The 17,292-nt window shown below is 55.6% G+C and overlaps 1 protein-coding gene across 1 annotated transcript in view; it reads right to left on the bottom strand.

Annotated features, from left to right (window-relative positions):
- LOC131906870 (SCO-spondin) overlaps nt 1–17,292 on the bottom strand; it is a 53,721-nt gene that overhangs the window by 16,104 nt on the left and 20,325 nt on the right. The window contains exons 44-71 of the mRNA XM_059257695.1: nt 16,906–16,978; nt 16,126–16,189; nt 14,680–14,844; nt 14,238–14,381; nt 12,756–12,926; nt 12,508–12,672; nt 11,465–11,644; nt 11,243–11,365; nt 11,028–11,157; nt 10,730–10,855; nt 10,520–10,611; nt 9,478–9,651; nt 9,060–9,224; nt 8,245–8,494; nt 6,971–7,017; nt 6,644–6,814; nt 6,161–6,292; nt 5,852–5,997; nt 5,054–5,148; nt 4,161–4,213; nt 3,795–3,998; nt 3,492–3,662; nt 3,302–3,381; nt 1,722–1,891; nt 1,151–1,197; nt 859–1,050; nt 570–740; nt 149–349 (exon numbers count right to left, since the gene is read on the bottom strand). Coding sequence (XP_059113678.1) covers nt 149–349; nt 570–740; nt 859–1,050; nt 1,151–1,197; nt 1,722–1,891; nt 3,302–3,381; nt 3,492–3,662; nt 3,795–3,998; nt 4,161–4,213; nt 5,054–5,148; nt 5,852–5,997; nt 6,161–6,292; nt 6,644–6,814; nt 6,971–7,017; nt 8,245–8,494; nt 9,060–9,224; nt 9,478–9,651; nt 10,520–10,611; nt 10,730–10,855; nt 11,028–11,157; nt 11,243–11,365; nt 11,465–11,644; nt 12,508–12,672; nt 12,756–12,926; nt 14,238–14,381; nt 14,680–14,844; nt 16,126–16,189; nt 16,906–16,978 — 3,902 coding nt within the window. The remainder of the gene's footprint in view (nt 1–148; nt 350–569; nt 741–858; nt 1,051–1,150; nt 1,198–1,721; nt 1,892–3,301; nt 3,382–3,491; nt 3,663–3,794; nt 3,999–4,160; nt 4,214–5,053; nt 5,149–5,851; nt 5,998–6,160; nt 6,293–6,643; nt 6,815–6,970; nt 7,018–8,244; nt 8,495–9,059; nt 9,225–9,477; nt 9,652–10,519; nt 10,612–10,729; nt 10,856–11,027; nt 11,158–11,242; nt 11,366–11,464; nt 11,645–12,507; nt 12,673–12,755; nt 12,927–14,237; nt 14,382–14,679; nt 14,845–16,125; nt 16,190–16,905; nt 16,979–17,292) is intronic.

The following is a 17,292-nucleotide window of genomic DNA, read 5'->3' as shown; positions in this document are numbered from 1 at the left end:
ATGCAGGGCTTCCAGTTCCCAACCTGTAGCCTGGGCCTGGGCCCCACGGGTAGAGACGCAGAACCAGGCAGAGTGGTACTGCACCTCCCCCAGGGGCTGCTGGGGGAAAGGGGAGGGCAAGGACCAGTGCACGGGAGGTACCACTGACCCATGGCTCTGGGCTGGAAGTGGCAGGGACAGTCAGCTGGGAGCACACAGAGCCCATCCCGGGAGAGCCGGCCTGGGGGACACCCGCAGCCAGACTGGCAGCCGGCTGTGCCTGGCAGGCATGTACTGCCAAAGGACAGGTCCTGGCAGGAGTGAGGACAGGGCTGCCCACAGGGTAAGAGATCCTGGCCCCCTCCACAGTCTAGGAAGGAAGTGAGAGAGTTAGCGTTCGGGCGTTATCCCAAGGGGTAAGAGCCTCTTGTGATGCCGACATTGGCTGTGACCTGACACCTCACCCAGAACCGAGGGCGAGCAGCTTGAGGCTGCCGTCTGAAGAGTTCTGTGTGGAAACGTGGCAGTGGCGTCAGCATTTCTGTAGACCTACAGAGGACTCTCCCTTGCCTCTCCCCCAAAGCCTTCACCTGTGCACAGGGCGGAAGTGTCTCCACAGGGGCGACTCTGCTGGTGGCCCCCAGGACAAGGCCTGCCTCCGTCAGAGGTGGGAGGATGACCGCACACTCGGCTCCGAAGGGACCGCCCCAGGCACGCATCACAGGGAGACCACGGCCCCCAAGGGCTCCAAGCTCCATCCGCTGCACCAAGGAGACAGAATCATCTGTCTCGGGAGACCCAGGAGGCCTTAGGTCATCAGGGTCAGAACATGCATTTGGGTTCTGGAACAGGGACACAGGCCTCATAGGAATGCCACACCTGGGCATGCTGTGGGGTTAGGGCAGGCCTCCTTTTGATGCTGCACCCCTGCCTCCCCTGCCTCCTCAGGGCATGGGGCACCCCCATGCTGGGGAGCAGGGCAGACACAGGCCCTGGAGCGGGTCCTTGTCTGGCCCCTGCAGGGCTGGGAGCACGCTGTCCACTCTGACCATGGGCACCAGCCTCCAGGCACTGTGAAGAGTAGGGCAGGCACTGGATGTAGTTGATGCAATCCTGAGACCGCTCTCCTTGCACCCCTACTCTCCTCCCCGCCCTGTAAGCTAGCACATACCTTGGCAGGGCAGGTCTGTGCAGTTAAGTCTCCCCTCCATGCAGGTGCTGGGCAAGAGCAGCGCCAGGGGAAAGATGGCAGTTCAGAATGGCCTAGGTCCCCCCCCCCCCAAACTCATCTGCCTGCCTCTTCCTTCCTCTTCCTCTTCACACTTTCATGGTGTAGTCTAAGCCCTTCTTCCTACTCTCATATGCTTCAGGAGCCCGCCCGCCTGCCCCATCAGCTGCCCTTCTGGGACGGCACAACTGGTGTGCTGTACTGGGGAATGACTGTAGGTAACCCGCAGGTAAGTGAGGGCAGGCAGCAGGAACAAACACCCTATCTGTTCCTTGTCCAGCCCAACTTCTCTCCTCCCAGCAACACATACTCAGCTCTCAGCAGACACACCGAGTCAGCTGCCTCAGTTTCCCCTCCTGTTAGACAGGTGTCATGGGGCCTGCTCTGCATCTTCTCCAGGACAGGGGGTTATCTAGTGTACATGGTCTGAGCCCCCAGAGCTCAGATGCACAGACAGCAGCCGCTCTGGTCAACCTGCTGCCTCCTGCCCCAGTAATAGAGCACAACCTCTCACCAGTGGTTACAGCCATCAGGCCTCGGCAGCTGAGTGCCCGGATGGTGGCGCTTCCCTGTCAGCAGGTCCAGGCAGCTGCAGTGACTGGGCTGCACGCAGATGGCCCCATCAGCACTCAGTACCTTGCCCAGGGGACAGTAACAGCCCGGCTGGCAGCGCCACACACAGTGCTGGGGGAGAGGCACAGAGCAAGCAGGGGTTTTAGTCATTAGGAAACGGCCTGAGGTGGAGAGTTAGGAAGAATCCCAGACCATGTTGGAAGTACCCAGTGGGTAGGTGTGGGGGTTAATCTTGATTCCTAACTTGATGGGATCTAGAATCAACATGGAAACAAGAAGACACACCCTAAATGTGAGTGGTAGCATCCATGGCTGGGGGTCCTGGGCTGAGTAAGGGAGGAACAGCCTTGTTACTCTGCTTTCTGACTGTGGATGTGATGTGACCAGCTGCCTCGGGCTCTTGCCTCTATGCCTCCCCCCAAAAGCCATGGATGTCTAACCATGAGCCTGAAAAAGCCCTTCCTTTCTTAAGTGACGTTCGTCAGGAATTTTGTCCCTGCAATGAGTAATGATCACAGTGAGAAGGAAGGGTGCCCAGAGAGAGAAAAGTGTGACCTTACAATTACTTCCTCTTCAAAGAACTGGTGAAGGGCAGGAAGAGAACCAGCAGGCCACTGAGTTCCCTGCCACTGAGAAGGAGAACAGCCTTATGGATGAACCCCTCAGCTCCCAAGGCATGCATCTGGAAGCTGGGGCCCTGCAAATGTGAAGCCCCAGGTCTTGGGGATGGCAGACTCAGTGTGGGCTTGCACTGATGGTCTGGGAACTGAGGCATGCCCAGACCCCCCTAGTACTCGGGGAGCAGGTGCCCGGGAGAGCTGGCTGGGAAGAGAGGCAGTGTGGACAAGAGCTGGGGACAGGCCTTGTCTATGATGACCTGCAGGGGCCGTCCCGTTCTAGCGCTCCTTCGTCCTCCTCCCTCAGCTGTCTGGAGCCATCCCTGGCCTCCTGTCCACACACGGCTCTCCTCACTCAGGCCTCAAAGCACCATGTCCATCTTCAGAGCTCTTTCCATGTCCATCTTTAACTCGTGTCTGTCTTCCCAGAGTGTGGGATCATGGATCCAGAGATCTTGTCTGTGTCTGCCTCCTGTGTCTACAGTGTCTGTGTAGGTGTTTAGAACACACACACACACACACACACACACACACGCACACGCACACGCACACGCACACGCACGCACGCTGTGTACACCAAATGTTTATGACACTTACGACGATTCGGTGGGCTGACGTCCCTCCCACGTGTCTGTGCTGTGTCTACAGTGGCACTCTAATTTAGAAACATTGGCTGTGCTGATGCCAAGTGCTGCTCGATAAGGCTGCCTCGCTCATCACCAAGAGGGAGCAAGCCTGCACTGTGGTAAACTAAAATCCAGGGCCTCGCCCATCCCTACCAGGCTTTCTGCCCAGCACCAGGCAAGAAGCCATGGGCCCCAAACCATACCCATGCTTCCCACAAGAGGATTCTCTGGTCAGAGCCAAAGGTCAGAGAAGGGGTGTCAAGGGGGCCCAGACTCACCACAAGGTCATCACAGGAGCGGGGACAGGGAGGGCCACAGGGGCTGTACTCTGCCCCTTCAATGGTGCTACAGTTGCTCACTGGAGGACAGGATGGGCTGAGGTTGGTTGGAGCCCTTGGCCTGCCTCCCAAGGCTGCTTCCTAGCTTCTTACTCTTTGCTCCTGGGCCCACCCCATCCTCAGCAGGTACCTGGGCATGGTTGAGCCTGGCAGGCCTCCCCCTGGGCCTGAGGTCCTTCACAGAAATCCCCTAGGCCCTGGGGTGGTGGCTGGTCACAGGCTCGGGTTCGGCTCCGCAGGCCTCCTCCACAGCTCCGACTACAGTCAGACCAGGGTCCCCAAGGACTCCAGCTCCCTGCTTCTGAGAAAACAGCAGAGGAAGGAGTGTGAAAGGGTTTGGGGGTACTGGAGCCAGCTGGCACAAGGATGAGGTACTGCAAAGATGGCTCCACCCAGGGCTTCAGGGCAAGCATCAGCCTAAAGAGCCACTTACGGTCACATCCCGGCAGGAGGCATGGTTCTTCCTCAGCCTCAGAGCCTGGGCAGAGGGTTGTGGGGGCCACTGTGGGCAGGGGAGCTAGGCTGAAGGGTGCCATACTGGAGGGCCTGGCACAGAAGCGGTGCCGGTGGCGTCGGGCAGGACTGCAGGAGGCTGAACACATACTCCATGGGGTCCAAGGTGACCATGCAGGCTGACCTTGGGGTGCATGGGGGAGCGAGAATGGGAAAAGAGAATGAGCCAATGAGGCACCATAACACCTTACGCCTCAGCTCTCCTCGAGCCTGTTTCCTACCCCAGTGCAGGCCCGAGGCTGCTGGGATGAGAAGCAAGGACAGAGGAGTGAGAAGCCTTTCTTACCTTCCTCACAAGGCCAGGAGCTGCAGTTGGTGATGAGCCCAGAGATACAGGAGCTGGAGGGGAAACAGAGGCTTGGGTGCTCCCTGGGCTACAAGGTCCCCACAGAGCCTTTGCTCAAACTCTGGCCCCCAGGACCTGCAAATGTGACCTTATTTGGAGACGGGATCCTTCCAGAGGTAACCAAGTCAATAAGGCCGTTGGAGGGGGGCAAGGCCAATCTGGTGTGATGTGTGTTCTTGTAGGAAAGGGATGTTTGGATGCTGACATACACAGGGGGAGGATGGTGGACAGAGGGAGAAGACAGCCGTCCCCAAGCTAGAAAATGTCAGATTGGTGCCAAAAAGGAGAGTTGGGACAAATGCTCCCTCAGTGCCTCAGCGCACCAGGTCTGCCAACCTTGATCTAGGACATATGTGGCCACCGACGGCTGTTACTCAAGGCCCCTACCTCCAGAACAGGTGTGTGTTTGTGTGCATGTGTATGAATGCGTGTGTGTGTGTGTGTGTGTGTGTGTGTGTGTGTGCATGTATTTGTGTGATGTGTGTATATGTGAGTACAGGTACGATATACTTTAGTACAACAATCATAAAAATTAAGTTAGGAAGAAAAAGACAGGTGATTCTTTTTCCCCATTACTGGAAACTTAATTCAGGGTCTTGCCAGGCAAACCCTCTACCACTCAGTACGTCCCCAGTCTCTGAGAGAAGACAGACAAGGATGAGTGGCTGGGGAGGGGGGGTGCAGGCAGGTTTAGATGGCAGGGCTGGCTGGTTGTGGCTGAGGATGGGGAGGGGCTAGGCATCTCTCTGACTAACTGGAGCCAATCTCTCCTCCTGCTGAGGAAAGACAGCCGTACAGTTGGGTCCTCAGAACTGGGGGTGGGAGGGGCTTACCAGTTCCCACACGGATGAACCACTGCACTGCCCGGGGGATGAAGGCGCCCCCTGTGGGTACAGGGGCAGTCCTGGGCAGGCACACACACACTGTTCTGAAATAGAAAACCCTTTGTCATCCTGGTTCCAGCTTGCTCCAGTCACAGCCCGCACTCAGTTTCCTAGTCCATCTCAAGGGCCACCCTCCAGAAGCCTCCACAGGGCTTAATCTAGGTCCCTCTCTCAGTGGCAAGAGCAGACCCTTAGCCGAGGGTCACATGGGAACATGGGCGCTCTCCTTCAGGGAGAAAAAAGACCTGCTTCCATTGCAAGGCTGAATTGTTCAATGAAATCAACTGTGTGCGATACATAGTTTTCATATGAACCATGTGGTTCATAGAGCAGCATAACACCCTCCAGCCCCCGACCCCTAGCCTGGCAACCATTTTCATTAAGGAACGAAGCTGTGTCTCTAGCCAGAACCAGTAGGCATCCAGAGCGTGTCTTCCTTATTCATCCCACTCACCTGACTACCCAGTCTAAGACTGAGCACACAGTAGTGCTCAGCACATAGCTGGTGATGGATAGATTAGAGGACATGCATTTGAAGGAGTGGCATGTGTACAGCCCCTTCGACTCACCACCACTTTCATAAGCAAGAGAACAGCTGTCTAAGGTGTCTTTCACGCAGCAGTTTCTGTCTCCAGCCCCAAACCTTTGGCGTTGCCCTTGCCCAGGCCCCTGGCTGTCTCTTCCCTGCCGAACCAGGGTCCCAAGCCATGAGGCAGTCCCAGCTATGGCCAGGCAGCAGGATCTCACCAGCAGGAGCATTCCAGAAAGGCAGTAGCAGCCGGGTTGGCAAGTCTGATTGGTCTCTCTAGGGGTGCTGAGATGGGCACAGGAGGCCGGGCCCTGGGCACAGTCTAGCCATTGCTGGCCCTTGGGACACACACCTGGCACTGGTCCTGTAGACACACGTGACAAAGGGGTAGCACAGTGCCTACCTACTCAGCTTTCCCCAACACGGGAGAGGCTGAGGCTGCCATGGACAGGGCTGCGGGGGTGGGGTGTTAGAAGTGTCCTGACATGGTGGAAATAGAACTCCAGTGCCCCCAAGGCATCCCTCACCTGCACAAGGCTGCAGGCTGCAGGCAGAGAACTCAATGGGGCTGTGTGGGCCACTGCCTTGAGTGCGGTTTCTGTAACCACCACCACAGGGCACCGAGCATGGAGTCCAGGAACCCCACTCTGCACCAGGACCTGTGGGTAGTGTCCAGGTCACTAAAGCTTTCACATTCCATACCCAGTACATCTTTTTCCCCAGTCCAGATATCCAAAGACACTCCTTCCTTCTCATGCCATCTCTCTTCACCCGCAGAATTATCTCCACCTTAGGAGACGTGGTGTCTTCAGAGAGGGAAGTGGGCTGGCCTTTAGGGAGGGTCTCTCTTGGGGAACCGACTAGTAAGGCCTCTGGGGACCATCTCTTAGTGGCATCCCTTAGGGAAGTCCCTTATGTCTCTCATGGGGTCCTGAGGGGGGTATCGGTATCTTGGATTCTCTCTAGAAGGTTCTTTAAGGAGCTCTCTGGCCCTAGGTTCCCACTCTTACCTCGGCATGGCCTCAGACTGCAGAACTCAGCATCTACGTTGGGACCTTGGCACTCGGCACCCCCAAAGGCAGCTGGTGGTGCCGTGCCTGCTCTGAAGCGCCTTCGGATGCCCACATTACAGCTTTGGCTGCAGGGACTCCATGGAGTCCAGGGGCTCCAGCCACAGGCAACTGCCAGGGTGAGGGAGGGCAGATGTCTGAAACCAGGCCAAGTTGTCTTGGACCCTGACTCTCTTGGGACACCACCAACACTCCCAGGAAGCTATCTCAGGAGGGTCCAAGGTCTCCCATAGTCTCTGAGCACCAACCACCACATGGAGGGAGTACCTGGACAGAGTTCTGAGGTGCACACCATTTCTCCAGAGACGCAGGTGCTGTCAAGAAAGGGTGCAGTGAGCCCCAGTCCAGTCACCCAGCCCTCGCCACTGAAGCACTGGACACCTGCCTCAAAGGACAGGGAGCCAAGACACCAGACACACAACGTGACATGTGGGATGTGACTTGGACTTTCACTCCCGTGCCTCCCTCCCAAATCCGCCGTCATCGGGCCCCTTGATCCCCCAGGTAGGGTGCTGTCCCTTTGACACACAGTTTCATCAAGAGTGCCTTTTTATACTTTTTATTTCGTGTGCACTTATTAAACAACCTCTGTACATGACTTTAAGTGACAGGGCTAGGCAGGGGCAATTTAGAAAAAGCTAGAATTCTAGAAGAAGTGGTTATATTTTCGCCCTTCCATTTTTCTCCAGTATGTGCTTATTGGTCAAACACTGGAGATTCCAGAAAAATAATCTAGCAGAGAAAGGGGGTGAAGACAATAAGAAGGGGACTGGGGAAGGTACCAGGAGATAAAAAGGAAGAGGAGAATGAAGAATGAAGAAATCTGAGGAAAGGGAAGGGGGTGGGTGGGTGGAGGGGCGGAGAGGAATATGTTAGAGCGCCCTCTGCTGGCAAAACCTCATGTTAGCTTTGAGAACTGGATACTTCAAAGAGCAGAGCCCAAGGGATCCCATGTAGAGAAATACATTCAGGAAGGAGAAAACACCTTCCAGAGTTGAGGAGCTATGACAACTGATGGGTTCTGGGAAAAGGAAAGTCTATTTTCTTTAAGGACACAGCCCCTGGTGGCTGGACCATTCTCCAGTGGATGGTCCCATACCCATGAGTATCAAGACAACAACATTAAGTTGGAAGGGGCTGGGGTGGATCCAGAAGGAGTTAGAGGGAGGAGTGAGGGTGAATAGGATCAAAATATATTATATGCACGTAGGAATTGGTCAAAGGGTAAAAATATATTTTTAAGAAGAAGCCTCTCTCCAGGCTATAGTTCCATTCTGCATAGCACCCCACCTATCTGAAACCCAGTCTTCCCACAGTCAGATGGGGTGAATATTTCTTGTAGGCACCTGTGTTGTAGCCAGGCAGTGATTCACTCACTGCAGTCTTCTCGGGAGCCATGCCCGGTGCGTTTGTCAGCATATTCGGCCCCCTACCCTTTGCACCCTCCCCCACACACTGATGAGTGAATATGTGTGAGTCCACTCGTGTCCTACTCTGGAGCATAGTCCCTCCCTCTGTCCCCATCCTCACTGGTAGCCTACCAGTTGTTGCAGTCCAGGTGAGCTACCGCTCCTGGTGCATAGAGCTGCCCGTGCAGCTGACAGGGGCACTGGCTGCGGGCCAGGCAGCTGGCATTATGCAGGAAGAGGCCAGGGGGGCAGGTGCAGCTGGGGGCACAGGAGCCAGTGCACTCTACCCCAGGGTCCTGTGCCAGGCACAGCTGAGGGCACGGACCCCCCTCCTCCTGACACTGCTCTGCTGAGCGGAACACCATGTTCCCTGGGCACTGGGCTAGATGGGGAGACAGAAAGGTCTGAGTCAGGAAAGGAGAGAAGGGATGCTGACAAGGAGGAAAGCCTGGATGTAGTGATTGACAAGGCAGAGATGAGGAAGCCCCTCCCCTCCAGTCCTTTCCCCTTCCCTCCCCTCGCCCCATAGCTTGGCTCCCTGGTTATGAACGCTCTTAAGAACAGGACACCAGTGTCTGGGTCAGGAGGAATGCCCAACAGATCAAGGAGCTAAGGAAATAGACTCTCCTCGGCTGGCCCTGCTCCCCTGATTTTGCCTGTGAGTGGGCTCTGCCTCCAAAGTCACATGCCCTTCTAGGGCAAGTAAAGTGCCTGGCCCAGTATCTGGTTCCAGGCAAGTGGGAGGACGAGGAGGAGGAGGAGGAGGAGGAGGAGGAGGAGGAGGAGGAGGAGGGGACTTGGAGAGACACTGAAAATCCTGAAGGTTTCCTAGCTCTAAGTGTGCCCTGTTCTGAAGTCAGAGGTCAGCCAAGCGAGAAGAGAAGGCTGGAAAGGTCAAAACCCCGGGGTGGACAAGGCCACTTGGAGAGTGTGGAGGGCTCTGGCACCTGTGCAGGGATGCATATTGCAGTCTCTGGTCTGAGTGTGGGGTCCTGGGCACACAGGATTCCCAGGAGCCAAACTGGAGCAGCTGCGCCCGCGAGTCTGGATGCCACCATTACAGGAGGCTGAGCAGGTGGTCCAGGAAGCCCAGGAGCCCCAGGCACTTGGCACTGGCAGGAAGAACAGAGGCTATGGTCATTGGTGGCAAGACATGGGCAGAGGGAGGGAGGGATTTAGGATGATCCCAAATAATGTCAATCATGTGTTGGTTTTTTCGGGAGACTTTGGGTGGGGGTGGCTTAAGGACACCGCCAGGTTTGCTCTTTCCCTCCTTCCTGGGGGTCGGACCAGGTCAAGGGGTCATTCTCTCCTATTCCTTTTCCCACTCAGGTTCTCAGCCACACCAGGAAGGTGGGGCTATACCTGGGCACACAGGGGGGCTGCAGGGCTCCTCTTGGGTGGCCTCTCCGGGGCAGAATGTGTCCCTGGAGCTGGGGCAGAGCCGAGACCGCTGCCGCCAGCCAGGGTCCCCCCCAGGGACAAGGCAGCTCTGGGAGCAGGAAGACCAGGACGTCCAGGGTGTCCAACCTGGCATCTCTGGAAGGAAAAGACAGTACAGGCCTGTTGTATAGAGGCTCTGGCCAGGCTGGCAAAGGTTGGGGGCCATGAAGGGTAAGGTTTGCTCCTCTGAGTCACTCTGTTGTTAGGACCCTGTTCTACGGCTGTTTCCCACCCTTACCTAAGGCAGAGCCCTCCATGGAACCTGGCCAAGCTCATGCCCTGCTTCCCCACGGTTCAGCCAACAGCTCACAATATATTCCCTATCCTCACAGTCCCTGAGCCTCAGAGTTTCCTGTGATCTGCAACCACCTGCCTGAGATCACCATTCACTCTCCCCTGCCTCCAGGACCCACTCCTCAGCCCCCTCCTCTCATTCCCTGTCACCCATCCCTCATCCGGCCTCACACACCAACAGGGATTAGCCTGCCCTGCAGTGACTTCCTCGCTTGACACCGCATAGCCTGAGGCAAAGGGACAAATTGGAGCCTTTATCTTGCCTCTGAGTGTTCCTGTCTGCCCTGGTCACCTGAAGCACACAGCCAGGCCAGCAACCTCTTCATTCTGGCCCCTGCAGACACCTGTCCCACCCTAGCCAGCCTGCCCAGGGACCCAGGATGTCTGCACAAGAGCCTGTCTCTCCCGCCCCAAAGCCCGCTAACCTAATCTGGTTCCAGGACCATGACTGGATGGGTGGGCGTGACTCTCACCCTCTAACTTCTACCTTCTGGCTCTGCCTCGCCTTCCACAGGGCCCACTGCAGTTTCTGCTGGCATTGGGGTCCAGGCAGGAAAGGGGACATGGGGACACCCAGCGTCCTCTGGCACAGCTTCATTCCCTACCCATCCCAGGTACCAGCCAGGACAGGGAATTGGGAAGAGGAAGGCAGTCTCCTGCCATACCATACCTGTCCCACATTCTGTGTAACAGGCCTGCAGTTCCTGCCCATCACCTTCACACGGGGCACCTCCAAATGCCGCCGGAGGGTTGGAGGGGGACCTGGAGAGAGACTCGCCTTCCTTGTCCTTCTGTCACCTGTCCACTGCCCTCCCCCCACCAGGGTGACCTGCTCTCATCCCTTCTCCACATCTCTTCCATTTTTGCCCGACCTCCACACCTGAACCTGGCCCTCACTCCAGAGCCACAGGAGCGATCACAAGGTGTCCAGGGGGACCAGGCAGACCAGCCACAGGACTGGGGGCATCCTCCTGGCTTACACAGCAGTACCCCCTCCTCACAGGTGCTGCAGAGGACAGAAGGGGTAGAGGACCCATCCGCACCAGGAGGCTCCGGCCAGTATCCACCCTCCACGCGATGCCGCCCTTCTTCATCCAGGCCCTCCTGTGACCCAGCTCCTTCTCTCACGCCAGTTCTGGCCCCTGGACTAGCACCACCCCTCGGCCCAGCGTGCTCACCATTGGCTGCAATTGTCCAGCAAGAAGGCCAGGCCAGGCTGTCTCAGGTCTTGGCCCACCAGGCAGGGGCATTCAGAGAGGGGCAGGCAGTGAGAGTCCTGGAGGAAAAGCCCAGGAGGGCAGCGGCATCCTGGGTGCAAGGAGAGGAAGCCACTTAGGGGCAGTACTGGGCTTGGGTGGGCAACTCTCACTTGCACTTTCTGGCTCTGCCTCACCTTCCATACAACGCCCACTGCAGCTTCTGTTGGCTTCGGGGTCCAGGCAGGAGGGTGGGCATGGGGGTACCAGCCCCTTCCGGCACAGTTCAGCCTCCACGTGAACACGGCCTGGCTCACAGTCTCGGGAGAGAAGAGCACAAGCAGGGTGGGCGTCAGAGGCCCAGAGACAAACTCTGGGGCTCCACTGTTGGAGGTCCCTCCCAGCCAGCTTCCCTTTACCTGTGTCACCCGGGCAGAGCTGCAAGCTGCAGGGTGCTCTCTCATGGGAAGGCCCAGGGCAGGGGGCACCACCATTCTTGGGTGGGGGATCCACACAGCTCCTCTGGCGACTCTGGTGGCCACCTCCACAGGAGACACTGCAGGGCTCCCAGGGCCCCCACTCTGACCATGCGCCAGCCACTGTGGAGGAAGAAGGGGGTCCACCAGAAAGACTCCAAGGAGACAGGCTGTGTAGAAAGGGGAAGGCCAAGCCAGGGAGCCTCTCCCAGCTCCTTGGGAGCCAGTGGCCTGGCAGGCAGGAGCAGCACCCTAGTGGTTCTACAACTCCCTTTATTCTGGAAAACTGCCCATAGGTGAGTGAACCAGGGAAAGACACCCGGTGACTCCAAGGACAGAGTTCCAGCCCCTGGCAAGGTTACAATGGCAGAACCCTGAAGTGGGGCATGTCTGGAAGCAGTGAGACAAGGAAATGCCAAAGCCAGGGTTGGGAACCTGATGTAGGAGCTGTGGGGAGGCTGGTGTGTGTGTGTGTGTGTGTGTGTGTGTGTGTGTGTGTGTGTGTGTGTGTATGTGGAGGGGTACCCTCTCAGCAGCACGCAGTGCAGGCTGGAAAGCCACTGTGTTGGAGTCACTGAACAAAAGGTCTACAAGGCCTTCAAGTATGGAGCCAGGGACAAGTAAGTGGTAGAACCAGCTGCCCCTTAAAATACCCTCTTCTGTTGTCTCCTTCATCCTCACCCACGGAGACATGGGTGGGAAGAGGTAGGAATGACTGCTGCCAGTTTACAGTATAAGAACCCTGCGTAAAGGGATCCCCAAGCTACCTAGGTAGGCAAGGAGGGCCAGGGCCATGAAGGTGAGTATCCTGTCTACTCTTTGAAGGCTCTAACGGCATGGATATCATTGTGCTAGAGTCCCAACAAGACTGGACACAAGAGTTTCCAAAGACAGCAGGGCATTTGGTGAGGGTCTCTGATGGGAACCAACCCAGGTCTCCCACAGCAAGTGGTCGATCTCTACTTCTTTCTGGGGTGCTAGGCTACCTGGGCAGGCTTGCACGAAGCAGGGCTGGCTACGGAGCTGGTCCAACAGACAGGTGCCTCCGGGCAGGGGAGGTCTCAGCAGCTCCCGGCGCTGGAAGATGAGGCCCAGGCCACAGCTGTGGCTGCAGTGACTCCAGCCAGACCACGGTGCCAACACACAGTCCACTGCAGGGGACGTACATCAGTGCTCGGAAGGGGGCTCATGCAGGAACAGGACCCTCAGGACTGTACTTCCGGCCAGCACTTACCACAGCCGTCCTCATCAGAGCCATCCTGGCAGTTCAGCTGAAGGTCACAGCGCTGCTCACGAGGGAGACACTCCCCACTGCCACAGCTCAGCTGACTTGGGGAGCAGAGGGCCACTGAGGCTGGCAACCCAGGGAGGGCAGTGGTAGGCACAGTGAAGGGTCCAGCACTGGCTGCCAATCCATAATTTGAAGAGAGAGGAGGCAGCCACATAAATTTCCGTTTCTGGCTGGATGAGAAACTGAGTCCCTTGAACTTTAGGCCAAGATTAGGACAGTTTGCTGAGCAGAAGCTCTGGCCTTTCCTCCCTCCCAGTGTCCCTGGCAGCCTTCACCCAGGATGAGGCCCGCACAAGGCCTTTGTTCTACACAGTTCCCATAGTTTCTCTACTTGTGAGTGTCCAGAGAGCAGTTTGTGCATGCAGAACAGTCCTTCCCCTTGGTTACCCTCTTTCTGAATGGGTTCTCCCTAGGGTCCCAGTTTCTGTGACTGGCTAACACTTTCTCTTCTGATTGGCAAACCAAGCTTTGATCAAAATGATCTACCACAGATGGATGGATGGACAGATGGGTAGAGACTATATGGCTAGATGGATGGGTATGTGGCTACATGGATAGATGGACAGACAGAAAGATGAGTGTGTGAATGGGATAGGTAAATAGATGAGTAAACAGGCAGACAGGTAGGTGGGTAGGTAAGTGGAAAGATAAATGAATGGATGGATAGATAGATAGATAGATAGATAGATAGATAGATAGATAGATAGACAGTAAATGGATATGCAGGTATATGGATCGATAGATGGGTCAATAGACTAATGGATATACAAATTGAGAGAGTGATGGACAGATTGAATAAATGATCAGATGCATGGGTATGGATGGAAAGATGGATGAAAAGATGGTGTACGTATGGATGGGTAGATTTAAGAGTAGGTGGGTGGGGGATAGAGAGATGCCTTAGTGGTTAAGAGCACTGGTTGGAGCACCAGAGGACCCGGGTTTGATTCCCAGCACCCACATGGTAGTTTACAACCATCTCTAATTCCAATTTGAAGAGATCCAATGTCCTCAATGGTCTCTGTGAGCACATTCATGTGGCATACATTCATGCACACATAAGTAAATAAAAACAATAAAAATAAATATTTTTTAAAAGAGCAGGTAGATGACAGATACATAAAGAGGTGAATGGATCATTGGATTTGTGGATGGATGGATGAGTGGATGTATCAATAGATAAGTGGGCAGATGGATTGGTGGATAGATGAGTAACCTCAACATCCAGATAGGTTTAATAAAACAGGCTGGGACCCAATGTCTATCCCATTCTCTCCATCACCTTCAAAGACACTGGAGCTTCCAGTAGCTTTTACAATTCCTCTCTGTTCCCTGCTGTCCCAGCCCCTCCTATGTCCCTACCATATGAGCTATCCAGACCTGCAACCATTTGCCATCTCCAGATGATGCAATCCCCCAGCTCACCGCAGTGCTGCTCATCGGAGCCATCAAGACAGTCCTCCCTTCCATCACACAGCTGCTTCTGCTCCACACAGCCCAGCACATCACAGGGCATCTGCCCAGGGCCACACCATGTGGGTGGGAAGGGCCTGGGGGTGACACTTTGGCCTGCAGGCAGGATACCACCACAGCCAGCTGACTTGGGAACCAATTACCCTTACCCTTCTTCCTTGGTCACTTAGACCCCAGCTTCCCTCTACTTAGCTTCTAGGATACCCCACTTTCTGCCTCTCTTGAGGTAATGAAAAAGGAGTGAGTTGGGTTAGGAAGCTTGGTGCCTAGGCCAACTCTACTAAAAATGACATGGAACCATGTGACCTAGATCCAAGTGATGAGCCTCCTGCGGCTGCTGCTCCTCACGGAGAAGCTGGGCTCACACAGGCCTTTTCAGGCAGAAGAGTCTTACCAGCAGGAGCCGCAGGAGTGACTGAGTGTGGGGGAAGCACCCTCACAGCTGCCATTCCTGGGTGCAGGCTCTTGGCGCCAGGAGGGAATGTGGAGATGGTGGTCACCGTCTGTATGGATTGCCCTGAAGCAGGCAGAGGAGTCTCGGGAGTGCGAATGGGACCTGCTGTCTTCCCTGAGGATGGAGGAGGGAGTGGGAGGACACTGGCTAAGCTCACTGGCCTGTGAGAGGTGGTGAGACAGACCCTGAAGAGGGCATCCCTGGGTCCCATGTGGTACAGGATAACCATAGACAGCTATCATAGACAGCATCCCACCTTGGAGGGACCCTCAGATTAAAAAAAAAAAAAGATTGGTCCCTAACCCCCAAGGAGCCCGAGAAGAAGGTTAAGAGAAAGGAGACAAAATCTGGTTTGATCTAATACTGTTCTCTAGTTGCAAGAAGACATAATAACTTTCTAATCCAAGGTCACTGTAAAATAAGGTGTTTAGAGGCGAGAACTGGAGTCGTTTAAACATAACAGCAGAAGGAGCAGGCATGGCTGAGACTCGGGATGAGGACATTGCTACCGATGTGACAGAACACTGATTTCTGAGCTTCTTGACAGCTGTTGTGAAAAGGAGAACCAGACACACACTTTCTGCCAAAACATTCATCTTCAAAGACAGCTGTTTTTGGAACCAGATTTAGAATAGGACTAGGATTCATCCCATGAGCGCACGTGTTGCAGATGTGCTTTTTTAAAAAAAGACACAAAGACATGGTTCAGCCAGACTGCTGAACAGCTTCCACCGGAGTTCACAGAGAACAGCCTCCTATGTCCATAGGTGAGGAACCTGAGGCACTGGCCGGCATGGTGTGTCCAATATCTCCCAGGTTAGAGTCAGCACAGGTCTGCTGCTCCAATGCACCACACCCATCCCACCCTACACTGAGACAGCTCTCTTGGGGACCATGGCATAGGTGGCTGATCTTGGGGAAGCTGGTACATGCCTGTTGGGGAGTCCCTTTTCCTGCTTAGGAGCACCCTAAGCTAGGCACCCTGCCCACTTTCATGTCCACTTAGGGAACCTGCTGCCAACAACACTTTAGGAAATGCCTAGCATCATATCTAGGTGAGCAGAAAGATAAAGATGGAGCCAGGTGGTTTCTCAACTCCCTCAAGAAGACTTATCCAGGGTCTGGGGGCTGCAGCCACCTTGCAGGACAACTGCATGGCCCTACCAGCTGTCTTTGTCCCCTTAGACCTCATATCCTGAGTCTAGTAGGCTGAGAAGGTTGGGACCTGACCATACACCTGGTGACCAGTATCTCTTGACCCCATAGCTCTCTTGGAAGAAGTCAGAGGACAGGGGGTTTCAGCCTCTGGGATGCCACTGCCCTTTGCTCTAGAAGGGCAGGTAATGGCAAGGGCAGGGATTTGGGGGAGGGGATCAGAGTCTGTGCACACACCTCCAGTAGGCATGGATGATTCCTGCTTGGGCTGCTGGTTCTCCGTGTCTGCCAGACCCTACAGAGGGAGAGCGCTCAGTGACCCTGCTCAGGCCTCCAGGGCAGCTACACATGGTCCATCCCTTTTCCAGCAAGCCATAGCTGCCCCCTTCCCACCTCTGTATGTTTACAGAAACCTAGAGCTGAGGACAGAGGTGTCTCTCCTGAAAGGTAAGTAGGCTGGATATTGCAAGGTACTGGCCCACAGAACGCATGACCAAGCTACCCTCCCCTGCCAGGTGGATGAGCTGGGCATACTCGGGCACTGGCCCATTCCCTCACTGGCCCACCTGGGCAACCACTTCAGCTCTTTTCCCCAAAGCCTGAGGCCTCCTCAATACCCTGAGCAGGTCGCTTGTCAGTGGGAAGTGTCCTGTTCCTTCTTATGTCACAGATATCCCCATCCTTCAAGCTCTGTCCCAGATGCCTTTGGGGACCCCAGGCACAGATTCCCAAAGCAGGTGCCCTGGTGCCTCCTCACCCAGGGCACAGTGCTCTTGCCACCCAGAATGCACGACGCCAGTGCCCTGCCCTGTCCATATCTGCACCACTCGGTCCCTCTAGCACTGGGCACCCACCTAGCACCAAGCTGGATCTCACATCGCTCAGAACTGAAGGCCTGGCAGAGTAGCATCAGGAAACACAGTTGGAGGAAAGCCACTGAATGTGTGAAGGAGGACAATACAGAAGCAGACCGTGCATTGGGGAGGCAGTGAAGCCCAGATTCTCACTCACCTCCCTGGGCTGGGCTGGAAACTCTCCAGGCTGGGTGGAGGAGGGGACTGGGGTCCTGACTGTGGAATGGACCCTGAGAAGAAAAACACCAGGAGGACTCCAGGGAATCTCCCAGCCCTGGAGCCCAACCACCCTGAAGAGATCAGGTTAGGGCATTCAGGAGGGGCACTGCCCGCTAAGGCTGGACAAATGTGAGTTCTAACAGCTTGATCTCAGCTTGATCACGTCATGATCACTGGAGGGCAGGTAAAGCTCTCCCATTGCCCACCCTACAGGATCAGGTAGAAATTGAGAGTTTCCCAACTATCATGCTGGGTGGTGGTCCTCTTAGCTCAGGGGCCATCCTTTGAGAGTCACTAACCTCCAGGTATCAGGAGAATACACAGA

Source organism: Peromyscus eremicus, chromosome 3, assembly GCF_949786415.1.
Source record: "Peromyscus eremicus chromosome 3, PerEre_H2_v1, whole genome shotgun sequence".
Taxonomy (NCBI): Eukaryota; Metazoa; Chordata; class Mammalia; order Rodentia; family Cricetidae; genus Peromyscus; species Peromyscus eremicus.
Note: the sequence above shows the minus strand (reverse complement) of the source record. Positions and strands in the feature narration are given on the sequence as shown.